The sequence below is a fragment of the Thermobia domestica genome, chromosome 4 (genome assembly GCF_964235325.1).
Source record: "Thermobia domestica chromosome 4, izTheDome1.hap1.1, whole genome shotgun sequence".
NCBI lineage: Eukaryota > Metazoa > Arthropoda > Insecta > Zygentoma > Lepismatidae > Thermobia > Thermobia domestica.
In genome coordinates this window covers 279497956-279516048 of record NC_137457.1, presented here as the reverse complement: position 1 = coordinate 279516048, position 18093 = coordinate 279497956, and the positions used below count along the sequence as shown (strand labels likewise).

General features: G+C 36.3%; 1 protein-coding gene across 3 annotated transcripts in view; it reads right to left on the bottom strand.

The window, feature by feature from the left end:
* Window positions 1-18093, bottom strand: part of chico (insulin receptor substrate 1 chico) — an 88211-nt gene that overhangs the window by 43136 nt on the left and 26982 nt on the right. For all 3 annotated transcript variants that reach the window (XM_081755977.1, XM_081755978.1, XM_081755979.1), the window contains exons 4-8: window positions 16611-16813; window positions 13098-13243; window positions 10058-10200; window positions 7672-7790; window positions 2992-3096 (exon numbers count right to left, since the gene is read on the bottom strand). In XM_081755977.1, coding sequence (XP_081612103.1) covers window positions 2992-3096; window positions 7672-7790; window positions 10058-10200; window positions 13098-13243; window positions 16611-16813 — 716 coding nt within the window. The remainder of the gene's footprint in view (window positions 1-2991; window positions 3097-7671; window positions 7791-10057; window positions 10201-13097; window positions 13244-16610; window positions 16814-18093) is intronic.

The following is an 18093-nucleotide window of genomic DNA, read 5'->3' as shown; positions in this document are numbered from 1 at the left end:
GTGCAAAAAGCGAATTACGGAACGAATCTCGCACTTGACGGGAGCAACAACAGGCACCTCCATCTCGGACGGCTGCTGAGCCAAGACTGAGTGGCGCAGTGAAGCGCGGCCGGGCGGAATCAAGAGGAGGAGGAGCAGCCGTGCACAGAGATGTTGCCAGATTTTTGCTTCGCACCTTCCCATGCGGCTGGAGCTCATTGGAACATTATTTCTGGATCAACCCACGTAGAATTCAGCGCTACTAAAACTACGATTATTTAGTAACTGTAATGACATTCGGAGTTGTAACACATATCAAAAGCATTACAGCGGCAAGGCTCAATAGTTGCCGCTCTTTTTCCAGCACAAATACATCAACACTAATCCCATAACACTTAGGTGCACTGCGAATTTAATAGATTTATACACATGCAAATTTAATCAGCTAATCATGCAGTTACTACTTTTCTAAGCAACAAAGTATATTTAAATCACATAGAAACGCAAATGCTATTTCTTTATCAATGCGACATCGAAATAATTTTCCGTGATGAACTTTATTAGTAAATGGCTAATAACTGTAATGTAAATCGAACAATTACATAACTAATTGAAGAACTTTAGGATTCCAGATAGCTGAATAGCAACAGCATTATCGCCTGTCATCCAGGAGTATATTTCAAGGTATTTTCAGTGCAATATCATATCAGAAAAAATTTTAAAACCAAAATTTGTTAACTAAGTTGTTTATTCTAAAATTCCATTGTCTAAATTGTCTTTATCTTAATTGAATTTAGGACTTTCGTTCTGATGTAAGATTAGAATACAGATTTTCAACATGGAAGGAGTTTTGTGTAGAATTTTTACGTTCTTATGGAATGCTCAGATATTTTGAGTCTTGATGGTGAATTGTTCTCTTAGACGTCACTTATGTGTTCATTTATCAATATTTATGTTTCAAATATCGCCAGTAAAATTAATATCACGCGTTAAGATAAGAATTACACGTTTATTATCGAATTTTGCGTACGATGCGTACATTAACGTATTAGTGTCACACTTATTTACACATTTGTTTCAACGAAACAGTAAGGCATCTATATCAAATAGGCTTGTACAAACCGTATAAGTAGCAAGTTACGCTTTAGTAAGTTCGCAATGAATTTCGGCTGATGAAGTGCCATTTCGACACACAAATCTGATCACAATATACGCTTCAATGTTCAACTATAGTTCCGTAACTTCCGCAGTTGTTGTTGGGAAATATAACTGCGATAAATCACCATTTAATAGGTAAAAGGCAAAGTACAGGTCAACGGCTCTAATCTGACGGAAAATAATAATAAAAGGAATACTACATCAGAGTGAAGTCTTATCTTACTTATTGAAACATCCTCACATAATATGCGAAGACAGGCACCGCATACTTATGAAAAGTGCTTCTACTAGTAAAATTGAAACAAAATGTTTATTTCCTGCAGCACTTGCCAATATAATTTATGAACCACTATGTATGCGGAGACTAGTTCACCAGTTTCAAATAAATTATACGTCGATAATTGGAAGCGTCACTGCAATTTTTTTTTTTTTTAATCATTAAGTTGGACTCGGTTATAACAACAACAAAGAAACCTGTCATTCTAAACGACATGTGTAACGTCAGTATCACATATTGAAAACTGGAAACGATTAAGTATCTAACCACTTGATCAAGCCTTTATTACAGATACGAATATGATACACATTACTGTATATGTGAGTTTGATACTTTTGTGAATGTCAAAGCAAACAGGTGTAAAATAATTTACCGTATGGAATGAGAGCTTTCAATTTAACGTCCCACAATTATGCCCTTTAGGGTAAGTGAATGATGATGGAAGAATTTGGTGGAATGAGAATGTGGGAGGAAACGGAAGTAACCAGAGAAAAACTCACGGACACGTTGTTGTCCACCACAAACTAAATTGGTTGGGATCGAACCAGGAACCTCATCCACCGTTCCTCCCTCATTTCCCTTAAGAAGAATTAGCTGGTTCCACTGAACACTGAACTGACGCAACAGACGAGGTGTCGCTCAAACAGTGTTGTCATAACCGAATTCAACTACCTTTAATCTGTTTAAACTTCCGCCCTTCTACACACACAGATAATCTAAATATAATACCCACAAAACTTAAAATTTCTTGTTTTTTTGCTTATTACATACACAGACAACGAAGCTGCATGCTATTACACTAACAAGTTCGGCTACCTCAAAACTCATGTATCTTACCTATTTTTCTTACAATTAGTCCGAACCACTGTAAAGGATTCTGTCACTTGCTTTCCGGTTTACGACATTCGAAATACAACACACAAGCCATATAAACGTCAACACAGATACACATACAAATAGCCTACTCGTAAAGCCACGAAGATATTTTCAAATACACTAATTATACCACAATTCGTTAGGCACCATAGCAATAAGATGTAAGCACAGATACACACATCTTACACATGCTGAATCAGTTGATTCGCTGTACGAGGAAGCTCAGAACTCGAAATAAAGTGCAGTAATGTTTGGTTATATTACATGTTGAGCTGTATTATTTCGTAGCAAATTGGAGATCACAGTGGCGCCTAGCAGAAATTTCTGAGTATAGATTCATATATTGTACCATCCTGCAACCAGACCCCAAGCGTCACATGAACTGGTACTTTCATGACAGCGTAGGGACTCCATCATTCTATATATTTTCTTGCTAACTTATACATGAAAATAAGACTTTAAAATATCGATGAGCATACGGTAACTATAAACGAACGTCAAGTCATCTGAACAATCAACGGTGAAATTTCACAATTACGTCGAGACCTCCTTGTAATACTGAAACCATCATCTCGTACGTAGTTACCGACCAACACTCACCTGAAATAATAAGCGTATTTCTCGCTTCCTGCCTTGAAACGATCGAACACAATACATAAAGAATATTACCCTACAAGTCAGAAAACAAATTAAGAACATACCATGAGGATGACTCTCTATAGAAGTTGGGTGTGTAGTTGTAGAAATGTGTTCACCGTAGGACACCGAAGGCTTGAAGTGAGAATGAGAAACTGGGTGAACCTCACCTATAAGAGTAAGGAGATTAAAAAAAAAAAAAAATAAAGTACGTAAAAATAAATAAGTTCAATTAAATAATACAATTAGAAATTATGTTGTGAACTCACAAATGTACAGGCACTTTACAGTTATTCCAACCGACATTCCTTTATGATCTTCCAATGTTACATGAATAGTAAGCGTAAATGTGATTCATTTATTCAACAGCAGAAACTGTCATGAAAGAAAGAAATACAAAATGGATTTGTTGAAATATCCATCCTTAACCCTAGATTAAACGCGTGGAAGACAGATGTCCCCCAGTGATCTTCGTCTTAAACTTGCAACACTGTGTGTTGATATTCGAAGTAGCGCCTTTCAGTAGCTGAACGTTCATTATTAGTGTTTGATGTGGAGGCAGTAGTACACTTCTGTTTCCCGTCTACAGTTTGTAAGAAATAAATTATCTCTGCAGCACCGTCTTTGGGTGACAATTGTCAACCGCGCGCCTATATACGTAACAAGTAAAATACCAAAATGCCGGAAGACAGAGACAACAAAGGATGAGAATGTTGTTCTCCAGTGGCTTGAGGAGGAAGAGGAGTTGGAGGTGTGTTCTGATGAAAGTGATTATGAAACTGATCACGTGAGTGCAAGTGACCACAACACTGAATCGGAACAAGATGGCCTATGATAATATTTTTTGATCTTATAAATATATGTGCAATTAGTGTACTTTGTATCCTGAAATTCAATACCAGTTCACCTCAATTGCCACGAAGGAGTTTTTTGGGGAATATAGATGTAGCCTGGAAAATGATCAAATCTCATATACAACGCGGAAAAGGGAATAATCGATTTTGACAAACCATCAGGCTCCAGTGGACGTTGCCATGCTTGTGGAAGATCAAGACACAAAATTACAAGGATATGGTGCTTGAAATGGAAGAGATGGTATGAAGAACATCTCAAAGGCATTTGTGTAACGTGCCTAGTAGTCATTAAAACAAGTCTGTAATATTCAGTAGAATACTGTGTACAACCAAAACTATAACCTGTAATAAACAGTTTATCAAATAAACGAAAGAATCGTTATGTAAATATTATTTTACTTATTCTAGATACTTTTTAACAGGTGGGTAACACCTGGCACCCACGCGCCTAATTGTGCAATACAAACATATGCGCCTAACGCAGGGTTAAGAAGAAACAACAGAATTTTTTCCCCCCAAGAATAATTATCTGACGAAAACTCTTGTTGAAGAAATAAAACTCAGCATACAAACTTATTATTAAAAATAATTGAACACTTAACCCCAGAAATGGGAGAAATATATTGACAAATACTTCTACGAACAGAATATGTGTCAGTTACAATTAGTAAACGTAATTTTATGTGTGTGTATAAGAAACGAAATGAAGTGAAATGTATGGACACCAGAAAGGGTGCTTTAATAATACGTATGATATTATAGCTCGTCTAGAGCTACGAGAGAGGACTCGTATAATTACTTTTAAAATTTTCATAAATGAGATAAAGACTCATTTCTAACCATCACCTCAAGTTTTTTTCTTTCACTCATCATATTGTAGACTGTAATTATTCACGGACTTATATTTACCAAAAGTTAAATAAAAATATATTTTTTGTCTTCTTTTTATCTGATCATTACACTGCTATTGTTTAATCTCGTGCGTGGATTGATATGTTTATATTTATGTTTATTGCATGTTTATAAAATTCTGTGTTTAACTTCTTAATAGATGTAATAATTGAACACTTCTTTTAGCGTTTTCAAAAATTCTGCTCTTAAATAAGAAAAGAGGGCCATTTCTATAGAGGAAGGCGTGAAGTGAAATTCTGTACATCAACTTTTAATTAAATATATGGGAAAACACCAGTATTCGAAAATTGCGCTCTTAACGGAAACAGGAAAGATTTCTATAATATTCGAATTTTAAGATTTTAATATTTATAAAATATCCAATATGAAAATGAAATGAAATGAAATCTGAGTTTTACGTCCCACGGTTATGCTGGATAGGCTAAAGAAAGCGGTGATGATGAGAAATTAATGAAATGAAGAAAGTGGGAGGAAACGGGAGAATCCCAAGAAAACCATGTACACGATGTTTGTCCACCACAAAGTTCACTTGGCGTTAGCTGAGATCGAACCAGGTACTCCATGCATCTGAGGTGAACGATCTTATCACTGAGCCACCGCGGCCCAAAATGTCCAATATGAGTTGGCTTAAACTGGAGGTGCGGAATTAGATATAAAAACTCTTAATTAAAACTAAGCTAATACAAGTTTCGGCAATTTGGTAATTCAGTTCTTAATGGAGTCAATTTCTATAATATTCTTATTTCTATTTCTTTATTTAGAAAGCGTCCAACATGAGGATTCACCTCATAAGTAGAGAGGGGGGTCTTGCTTAGTACATAAACTCTTCGTTAAAATATTTAATAACTAAAATAAAATAAAATTTTAAGAAATGAGCTAAGCATGTGTTTTCTACTATTGTACAATAGTAAATTTTACGGTTTTATATTCATTAAACCTTATTCTTCTCGTGTGAATATCATACACAAAGAGTAAAAAACTGTATCATCGGATTGAAATACGAGTTCCAGGCCTCCCACTTACCGTACCGATGCGTTAACTACTACGATACCCAGTCTGCTTCCTCAAATGAAAAGCTTCCTTCAGGAAGCAGATTGGGGTAGCGTAGGTATCGAAATGGTGAGCCGGAGAACCCGGTTCGACTCTTAGTCCAGTTTTATCTATTTATTTATTAATAATCTTTGTGTATCATTTAAGAATGTGGTATTTATGTCACCACCAGTTGAAAGAAAACCAGCATAAAGAAATTTATAACGTCCTAATTTAACTGTACAGTTGTGAAGAATTACTTGTGAACCTGGCAAATAAAACAGCTTCTCGTTCCTACTTGACAGTAAGTAGTGTCGCCAATTCATACACTAAAAAAAGTACAACCGTTGTTGCGTAAAAAGCCTATTCCAATAGCTACATTTATTGTCACGATTTCAGCAGCAACTATCAGTCACATAAATTATTACACATCCTAAACAAATCTCTCCTACAACACGAAATCACTGGTATTAAGCTTTAGAATATCACATACTAATAAAGTTTGGTGACGCATACATGAATAAAGATTGACTGAACGGGGCGCAAGGATCACTGACGCATTTGTAAATGCTTTCTCGTTCCCAGGTGTCTTTCCCTGACGGAGGAAAATGTTCAACAACATTAGTCCAGCGAAGTTTTAGCATTTGAAAGAAATATCCAAGCTGGAAGCACTTGAAATGTGGTGTTGGCGCAGAATGCTGTGCATATCATGAACCGAAAGAAAAAAGAATAAAGACGTACTAAAGGAAGCCAATGAAGGATGACAGATCATGAAGATAATAGGAAAAAGAAGAAACAGCATGCTTGGCCATCTTATTCGGCATTCCGATGGGATCACCGTGTTGATCAAAGGCAGAAGGAAAACCAGGAAGAAGACGACCACGGATAGAATATCTAGATGCAATTACGAAGAAGAGATCTTATCAAAGTATAAAACAGCATTTCAAAGGGAGAAAAAAAGATTTAAAATTTCCATGTTGCCCATTAACCTATGGTTGAGGTGAGAAAGAAGAAGCCATCATAGTTATCTAGCGCATCTTCACTTGACAATCTTTCATATCAATGTCATGAATTCTATTAATCATTTCCTCAGATATGACCTCTTTTCACACTTTGAACGCTCAGTATCATTCATACTCAAGCAAAACTTCAACGAAATTCTATGAACCACTTTTGCATCATTCCATACGACGGAGAAGTCTTAATAATACTTTTCAAGCTTTGTCTCCAACATCAGCATTCACTAATAGTTTTCACCACAAAAAGTAATGCTTAACAAGCACATACTATTAACTTTTTTTTCCATTTCAAATATCAAACACGTATTTATCCGGTTAAGAATGTTGCTAACAACAGTGTATCGAACAAAAGACAATCCAAATGCTCAGTTAATTTATTAAAGACCGCCAATTTCAACTACAAAATGGAACTTGCAATTGGGTGTCATCTCGTGAGAAGTCACAGACTTACCAAATGTTCCTCGTACATCACTACAATGCACGACTTTGTAATAATTTCTTCAAGGAACTTTAATAAATATATCTGGTATATACATCACCGTAACTTATATAATGATAACATTAATAAATCTGTATAGGTTGATATGGACAATAGTACGTATCGTCTGATATCATTTTCTTATATGGCCAGATCTGAACATTTGTGTTATGAAGTTGTGTGGCCAGACATGTGTAAACATGTTGGTTTAAACAGTTCAGATAGAATATGCAAGAAACCATTAATAGTGGATGTATTCTCAATTATAAAGAATAAATTTTGTAGAAATAGAAAGGTAATTGTAGAAAATCTTCGAAAAATACACCAGTTTAAATATATTCTATTTTGTGTGTTATCATTGAAACACTTAGTAAGTAAACTATGTTTTAATTAGTTTCAGAAATTCTGATAAAACAAACTTCTGATAAAGGGCAAAGTAGATGTTACACTTACCAGCATGAGTCGTCTGCCGCCTCTGAAGTACGCTTATAGGTTTCGAAGCTTCATTTGCTGATGATGATCTTGTTCGTGGTCGCGGTGCCAAATCATCTTTGGGACAATTATTCATTGCGCTACAAAAAAACAACTTGTTTAAGTAATTAAATACCAGTAACTGACTGACAACTTATCAACAGCGAAAACAAAAATTAAGAATTTAACATGGATATTATGATAAAAAGGCCTTGTGTCCATCTTAAACACAAACTAAATACAACTTTCTTACAAGGCTGTCTATAATCTTTATTATAAATTAATTAGAAATGTTACAGTTTCGGAAGTATATCACTTCCTTCTTCAGACTACTATTCCAACTGAAATCATAAATAATCCAACTGAAAGATTATTTATGATTTCAGTTGGAATAGTAGTCTGAAGAAGGAAGTGATATACTTCCGAAACTGTAACATTTCTAATTAATTTATATTAAAGATTATAGACAGCCTTGTAAGAAAGTTGTATTTAGTTTATGTTTAAGAATTTAAAGCAATCATACAATATTCATTATATAACGTATTGAGAAACTAACATAAAATACCAGAACTCCTTCTGTTACTTCTTATAATTTGTTAATTAGCACTAATCATGGTTATGTCCTGTAAGTTGTGATACGAGATCTCATAGGGTCAGTTCAACGTGAGTTCACGCTTGGTTAGTTGAGAATACCTGTATATCTTTTTGGGCCTATTAAATACATAAAAAGAAGAAAAACAGAAAATGAGAGAGAGAAAGAGAGAGAGAGAATTCCTTTATCACAATGCCTAATTTAGTATCAAACAACTCTGACTCGAATATATGTGCGTAACTGACCTATATTGGCGCAGGTCAGTAGTCACATTAACCCATCGCTTTTCCGTCACGTAAATAATTTCGTTTCCTCTCTATAATGGCTTCATCAGATGGAACGTCAAAAGTTGGAGGAATTTTTTTGGTTACCTTATAGATGCACTCCAGTGACGCTAGAAATGAAAACACCAAAGAGGTACAAAGCCACCGGCCCCTGAACCACGATATTACATTGCATCAGTTTTCTGAAGCCGGATGTATCGAAACGATCTCTCTCCTTGTAGGAAAAATACAAAGTTCGCTGGACTGGTGGGAAATTAAACTAGCAAGTAGACGCTTTATGACTTTTTTAACCGGTTCTCTACACATTGGTACATTATGTGAAAGTGAAAGACTTCTTATTTATTTTTTCAATGGGACAATTTTTGGCTATATAACATCAGCAGCATGCTATACACTTAAAAGTGCGCTATATCTGTATTTTACAAGTCAGAAGAAGAAAGTAAATTATATATAGGAAACTCATTACTGAAGCACGAGTTCACACTCCATTCCATGTGGTTCTTGTACTGGGCAAAGATCGTACATGTGTGTAAAAAATTGGCTTCTATCTTACTAGAATACACAACTCCAAATAGCAGATAGCAAGTAATAAAACAATAGGCAACAATCTTCGCTAAATTTCTCAGAACCAAAAAACAACTTCTAATTCTACTGACATCTGTCACTTCCAGTCACTGTGTGTGTTGCTGATCCGATTTTAGTACAGTTTTCTCTAAATTACGACAATAATTTAATGCAAGAAGCACTCTACAATAAATTCCCTGCAACATGATGAACTGTGGTCGACCACACGGATTTATCTGTTCGTTCGGACCTCTTAGACTGAGATTCCATCTCTCTTATTCAAGTAGTCTCTCAATTTATTCCGAGGCTGGGCCTAATTCAACGACAATTCTTTGCCCACAGCTAGAATTGAATCCGAAAACAAAGTGCTCATCATTCGCCTATATTTTATAAATATTTTCCCCTCTTTCGAAACCTGCGCCGTAATGGCGAAGCTAATCAATACAGATTGGTTGATTTGGAGTTTAGCGACCCGTTCAACACCGACGCTATATGACACGTGGCTCTACAATTTAACGTGGAATCCGCACCACATAGACTCCCACCCAGAATTGAAACTGACTTCGCTTCGCTAACTATATATCCACGAAGGAATTCGATATTTATTACAATCAGTGTGCATGCATGCGTACATATATATGCCAAAACTTTTTTTTTTATTTATTTTTTTTTTTTTTTTTTTTTTATTCAGACAAACTCATGATATCAATGTTTGGATTCCAATTTCTTTCTTTTTCTCCTCCCCCACTATCATTACTCTCTTAATTACTTACATTTTTAATCCGTTGACTTCTGGATTGACATGAGGCTACACGGAAACAAACATTATTACTAAAATTACTGTACATGAAATACTTATTAGGAACACATGGAATCCACACGGAACTGAATCTAAATTTTAAGCAAACTTCATTTTTATTATACTTACTGCAGTATGATAGAATGCATATTTTCTGCGATGTTCGTATCTTCCGTTTCCATCCAAAGGTCTCCTGCACCAGTGACTGTCAGCCTCCCAATCTCCATGTAGAAAAAGCAATCTGAGTGACCGCAGCGACGAATGCTATTAAGCTGAAAAAACGGAAAGAAACTTATTTAGTTCTCTCCCCTGAGTTAAATTCTATAACATATAAAGACAATGACAAATATATACTAATGACGCAGTAGAAAGCAAGCAAAAAGCTTCTCTTCTTCTTTTTTAAACTTTTAAACTTGAATATTTTCATCGCATTACCCTTCACCAACTTGAAATCTTTTTAAGTTTTACGTCCCACGGTTATGCCGGTGAGGCTAAAGGAGACGGTGATGATGAGAGATGAGTGAAATGGTGGAATGAAGAAAGTGGGAGGAAACGGGAGAACCCCGAGAAAACCCACGAGCACGGTGTTTGTCCACCACAAAGTTCACTTGGCGGGAGCTGGGATCGAATCCGGGACCCCAAGCACCAGAGGTGAACGCTCTACCACTGAGCCACCGCCCCCCCCCCCTTCACCAACTTGAATCCCAACTAACATGAGTAATTCTATTAGACTATTTAAACTTCCCAAGCAATAAATTTTTTAATTGAGGAGGGAGGGGGTAAATTCACTCAAACATCACTGACTGATTTGAAACTAATACAGTGAGGAATGTGGGAAGGCCTTAACAAATACACGCACCACACATTGAATTGAAAGAGAATAATTTTTACGAACTGTCGTGGAATGATTTTTAAGCCGAGAGGTGAGGGGAAACGGGGACGTTAGAGCCACTCAATAGAAAATGAGGACTGCTAACATCAAGAAATGTGTCACTGGACGTTCCAAAACGATTTATTAAGACTCTAGTGTGGGGCGTGGTGCTTTACGGATCAGAGATGTGAACATTGAGAAAAGCTGAAATATCCAAGCTGGAAGCATTTGAAATGTGGTGTTGGCGCAGAATGCTGCGCATACCATGGACCGAAAGGAAAAGAAATGAAGACGTACTAGAAGAAGCTAACGAAGGACGACAGATCATGAAGATAATAGGAAAAAGAAGAAAGAACATGCTTGGCCATCTTATTCAGCATTCCGATTGGATCACTGTGCTGATAGAGGGAAAGGCAGAAGGATAACCAGGAAGAGGAAGACCAAGGATAGAATATTTAGATGCAGTTACGAAGAAGAGGCTTTACCAAAGTATAAAACAGCTCTCCCAAGCGAGAGAAAAGTTTTAAAATTTCCATGTTGCCTACCAACCTACGGTTGAGAAGACAAAGAAGAAGGCTACTCTTTCATTCATTCTCGGCAGATTTTAAATCCAAGCAGTGGGGGAATACATTTTCAGAAGGGGGGATGAATAAATTTATCCCTACTTGCAGATAAATTCACTCTTAGCCTTTAAATGATTTTACCTCGAAGTTGTAGGGATTGTGAGAAATCCTCGAAAACATATGCAAAGTCTTATATCAAAATCAAATAATTTTTACACTAAAGTTAACGTAGGACATTAAATTAAAAAGTACACGAATAAAAATCAGGGGATAGCTGTGGGTATGATTTTGAAAGCCTCACAGAAAATATGCGCCACATTTCACCAAAACAAAAAATATACTTTTCACGAAAATTTTGGTAGAACTGCAGAAGTTAATTTACCTCTTCAAACTTCACGGATTTCAGCGTCAGGAAGTGTGAGTGATTAAGAAACATCAAAGAAAATACCCAGTGGCTCAAGAAAAAATAAATAAATAAATAAATAAAAAGGATACACTATTTAATTGTGAATTGTGAATAAGTCTACAATGGATTGATGGAAATGTTCCATTGTTGATAGTATTAAATTTTAATGTTTGATATTCTGTCAATACATTGCAGCCTGATAACAGTTTCATTTTCTTCTTTTGTGTAGGTGGCGCGAGTAAAGCAACATAGCTGCAAGTCTGACATTTGAAGAAAAGGAGGCGGTCTTGACGTAGTATATTAAATGATGTAATTATATTAAATTATTACAATATTTATGGGGCTTTCATCAGTACCTCTTCTCTCGCTACTATAAGCATTTTTGATTATTAATTTATATGAGGGATATTCTTGATCCACCAAAATTAATACTATGGAGGAAAAAGTCACGTGTAGAACCTCACACATTTTCACTTTTTGAGATACAATGTTAGCATTTAATTTTAATATAGTCAGTTCTTATTTTTTTTAGAATTTATAAACTGGTTGAGCCTTAGATTATGCTTTCATAATGTGTCTGTTGTAGAAACAATAACACAGATTAGTACATAATAATTATTATTATTTACTTTGGTTAAATATTATTTTTATTATAAGTAGTCCCACATCTAGAATCAGCAGCACTCAATTAGTCTCTCCACTGTAATAACAGTAACTTTATTTCTTTCTTTACATCCGGCTTAGTGGTCCACTCTCACGCTCCCTTTGCCTCAAAAGACAAAGTTCGGGGTAATGCCCTACTTAAGGCCGGTGCCGTTAAGATTGCCCAGGCTGTAATTGCACCTACCTGTGTTGTAATTGCTATGCACGTATCTTCAAGGTCAGTCCCTCGAACATTTCGTCATACGGCTGTAACCCCATGTTACTAAAGTGTGATACGTCCACTGCGCGACCGGATCGAAGTCGTCTCTCCTAGTTAATATCCTACTCAGTGGCGGATTTAGAAGGTAAAAACTGAGGGGTAGCCAGAACCCAGATTATGATAGGTATGTCATAAGTTTACTATCAACTTTGACAAATATATAAATAATAGTTTCAATTATTTTTGACACTCAAAAAACTGGGAGGCTTAGGCCGCTGGCCCGTCGAGCCGCCACTGATCCTACTGGTGGAGGGAGCTCCCCTAGCGAGCAGGAGTCTACCAGCATCTGCAGTGTTGACATCTGAGGTGTTATAAGGCAAGCTCACCTCCCGCCAGTACAAACATTATTATAATTGCTATTACTATTATTATTATAAAGAAATAGAATAAAGTGCTGTAACACTTACCGAGAAATCGAAAGTATCTGGATTTTCATCCTGAGTCATCTTGACTAGACTAAGTGTAGTAGCTGTGAGGCACAAACGATATGCACCGTAAATGTTTTTGCTGCTTCCTAAACCTTTCTTCTGAACATTCACCTGCCACACATGCTCTGCAACAAACAATCACTTAATCAATTCATGTACCGCTAATTAATGAACATGCATAGAAAAGTACATGATTACATAATTAGAAAAAAAAAACTACTTGGTAGAGATGAAGGACCTCGGAAAACAGTTTTTTTTTCCTTTAATACAAACACAAAATGAGAAATAACCGTATAAGCCATCTCACAATTCTTATTATATTACAAACACTTATTTTAATGGAAACACGTCAGATGTCTTGGGTAACAACGACGGGTGGTCGCCGGGCTGGGCTGTGGTTGTTTGGTGTGTGAGGGAAAACTTTATATTAGAGAAGGACCAGTAGAACGTCAGTATGCAGTGAACTGAGCAGATGATAAAATGAGTGACCTCACTGATTCCAAAGATCCCCACTGTTGGTGCTAGGTTATGTGCTGGGAGTGTGATCAAAGTGACAAGTATGTTCGGTAGGTTGCACGAGACGTGTTCAAGGTGATCACGGCCTACAAAACCTCATCGGCGAAGGGGAAAAGTCATCACAAGAAAACGCTCAATAACAACTCCCGTCGAGTATTAAAGCGGACTGTCACTCAGAATTGAAGTGTTACTGCTGTGTAAGTGACGAAGAAACTCAAAAAGCACTTCCCATAGTCTGTTTCGACAATCACAGTTCGCCGCGCATGACATAATCATGAACATACGAGATCGGATTACACTGGTAAATGCAAAACCGCTGTTAAGGGACTATAACGCTTTAGCACGATGCTAATGGTGCAGCGAAGATGAAACATAGACAGCTGATGGTTGAAAATGTATAATATGGTCAAACGAGTCAATGTTCACCTTATTCCAAACCACGGACCGGTTCATGTATGGCGAAAGCTCAAAGAAGCATATGATCCCAGTATCTCCGTCCAACGGTGGAAAAAAAAAAAGGATCTGTGATACTATATGTCGCACTACCTTAGTTTTCTGGGTCCAGTGTGCTAATATCTACCGTGATTATGTCGCCATTCTAGGGGACTATGTGCATATTACTTCCAGATGTTTATGGGCAGTGACTGATAATGTATCCATTTACACAGCTGGAGCTGTTGCGGCATGATTTCATGAACATCCCCTGGCCCGCATCATCTCCAGAACTGAACCTAATTCAACATCTTGGTGCTTTGGAAACATGAACCCGGCACAGATTTCCGCCTTTGTCCTCTTTCACGAAACTGAGTAATGTACTGCATACGGAATTGTTTAATATTCCAACTTTATCATTCACAGCCTCTATGACTCTGTTCAAATCGCATCAGAGCTGTTGTGAGGTCTAAAGAGGTCCAAGGCCATATTAATTTGGCAAGCTGAACTTTATTTAGGTGTAACTTAATTAATGTAATAAACGTCGGGAGGTGATTCCTGATACCGTGATAAGTAAAAGAGTTTCTATCAACATATAGCATATTGGCAGAATTAATGAGGGCCAAATGAGTGGGAAACTAAGTTCGAAGCGGTAGGTATCTATGTACAGAAAAACACAAACGTACGTTCGTCAGGACATCATAGGAGGTGTTATAAGTGTCTGCCTGGACAGCAATGTATGCATGACAACCGCGAATCATGAATTGGCGAATCCATGCGAAGATTCTAGTGTCATGGCCATCAATTGCAAAGGCGTTACGGATATGGTTTCCAAGTCGTTGACATCGTTGACAGGAGTGGCATACACCACACTTTTCATGTGTCCCCACAGATAAAAATCCAGTGGATTCAGATCCGGAGACCAGGCAGGCCAATACACTGGACCGCAACGCCCAATATAACATCGTGGAAAACTGTTTTTCCACCAGTTCACATTCATACTGAAGTTCATGGGAATCCTATCATGCATGTACCACCTATTCCGGCGAATCACTAGGTAAACATTTTCTAGTAATTTGGGTAGTGTATCCTGCAGGAAGGTCAAATATTATGCTCCGCACACTATAAGTACTGATGCTTGAAACAGCATGATGTGTTGAATGGACCACCAGTAGAAAGGTTCATGTAGCTGAAAATCCATTTCTGTCAGTCCTCATAGTCTTTGTATGTGGTATGGGTACAAGCATTTCCATGAAACGCACGCCAAACAGTCATGTGACTAACTTGCATTTCACGGCTAATTTTCCTCGTACTCGAACCTGACTCATTGTCCAGTTTCTAACACGCTTTCGTCCATAGCAGGTGTTCGTATACGACAGGGTCGACCAGCACCCACATGGACAGGTAGTACGGTCCTGTATAATGGTTGGCGTCTGTTAAGAAAACGCTCCTGATAGAGTCGAGCTGCTTCACTCCCGTTGCTATCTGCACGACCGTACAAGAATAGCATGTCGACCTGGTCGCGGTTTGAATAATGCACGATGTTTTATTCGAGCACTGCCACTTATTCTATTCAACATTCACAGCACAATGATAGCATTCATGTACTGTAGCATCTTGAACACAAGTGCCACCTGTGTGTGAAAAGAGCAACTACTATTGAACACAGCGCAACTTCTAGACTTTTTAGACCACCATCTCTAAGCTTATTGGTTTTCGATACCTACCGCTTCGAACTTTATTGTTCCCACACTTATTGTTGATTTTAATATTAAAAAGTGAATAGCTCGCCTCTTGATAAACTCGTAGAAAGAAAGAAAAAAAATGCAGATTTCTTAGTGAAAGTCCGACGGTTTTATTAATTTTCTAAAAGCATGAACTGTGTTTGAGCCTCACATGGATTTCTCTTATAATTTTGCATATAACATCTAAAAATTAAGGGGGGGGGGGGGAGAGACAGAGTTACAAACCATTTTGTACACTACAACTCTACGCCAATCTTCTTACGGTAACAACTGTGTATGTCTTTATTTTAAACTTCTGTTGTAATTTGTAAAATCTCCAGTCCTTCGTCAAGGAATATCTACAAGAATTCTTTACCACAGAGACAAGAGTCTCATCAAGAGATCAGCTGTAATATTCAACTTTAGAATCCTTGTTTTCATATAGTGATTCAATTTTCATCTGAGTGATTTCACCTGTTGAGAAAGTGACAAACCATACAGAAAACTCTTTTAACTCGCAATGAACAAGCCAGATCAATAATACAGGTTGACATTAAAAAATTCACCCATCGGTAATCCAGTTTTTGTATATATATATACACAACATTTATAATCATTGAAAATTCAGCATTCCTTTGGTCCGGAGACTGCCGATTTTTAAATACAAACCTGTACCGCTTTTTACTATTTATCTACTACTACTTTAGGTTCTTACGTTTTATCTCGCTCAATTACTTTTCTCAGCCAAGAGGAATTTTGCACTCATGAGAAACAAAACAAACAAACAAACAAAAAGCTAAATAAATACGGAAACACTTACCAAAGGTAGGCTTAGGACTTGTTCCATCAGGAACGTCCTCCCCATGTTGGAGAGAGAGCAGAGCTTTCAACCAATCTTCCAAGTCTTCTTTGGAGTCAAACACTATAGAGAAATTCTCATCCTTCGTATAAAGAGCTATCACATTTTTGTGTTTTGTATCCGTACGACGATTAATGTTGAAACAGGTTTTCAACGTAATGGTTCTGGAAAATACAATATAAATTCAAAATATTAAAATTCTGTGAGATAAAGTTTGTCCCAGAATTTCCATTATGCAGCAGTGAATATCCATGATAAAATAATACTACTAATAATGATAAAAATAATAAATAAAAAAGTTTTCTTTATTTCCTATTAGTCGATCTACAATTCTATGAGTTAATAAAAGTGATCTAAAAATTAAAAAAAAAAAAAAAAAATAACTAATCACAGAAAACAGCCAATACTGCTCCATCACGCATGATGCAACAGAATATGAGCAGACATGCACGGTAGGTTTAGAACTAAAGAAGTCCAATGTCTGCATTACGGAGGAAGAAAGGAAATTTTGATTTTCATGATCCAGTCTTTATAAATGAAAACTGGCCCTTTCATTTTAAATACTTGTTAAAAAGATTAGGGTGTTTTTTTAAATACTCAATAATCTGTTTTTATACTCAGTTAGGACTACTTTAAAAATACATCTTCCTATTTTGGATTTTGATCAATCAAATAAATATGCTTTTTTGAACATGGTTTGATCTTATTCTGAAAGGTTAGTGTTGTTATTAAGAGCATAACATACAAAAAATAATGCAAATTTTCCATTTTTCTTTTGCTTCTTTTTCATAAGTAAAAGGAGATAATGAAATATAACTTCCACAATCATAAATAATGTTATTCTACAACAGAAAATATGACCCCGAAGAATTTTCAATGTTGCCATCCAAAGAAATTATAATGTTGCCAGAATAACATTTCCCACAAAATCTAAGTTAAGGCAGCGACCAGAAGAACGAATTCAACTGCATTTGATTACGTACCATGTTGTTTTAGAATCCTATGAACTACTTTTTAAAAAAACATTATTATCTAATTTTCATAACTGTATGTTAAAAGTATTTTGTTTATTACAAACTAAATACAATTATTATTTTTTTAAAAAAAGTTCACAGGATACCAAAACATGATACGTAATCAAATGCAATTGAGTTCATTCCTCTGGTCGCTGCCTTAACTCAGATTTTGGAGAAAATGTTATTCTGGCAACGCTGTAATTTCTATTGATGGTAACAGTGAAAATTCTTCAGGTTCATATTTTCTGTTGTAGAACAACATTATCTATGATTTTGGTAAGTTGTATTTCATTACCTCCTGTCATTTATTAAAAACAAACAAAAAAAAAAAAAAATGGAAATTTTGTGTTATTTTTACTAAGTCAGGCTCTTAATGTCCTGGATGTACTCTCTGATATGCGTTTTCATGTTTTGCATTAACGTATCAA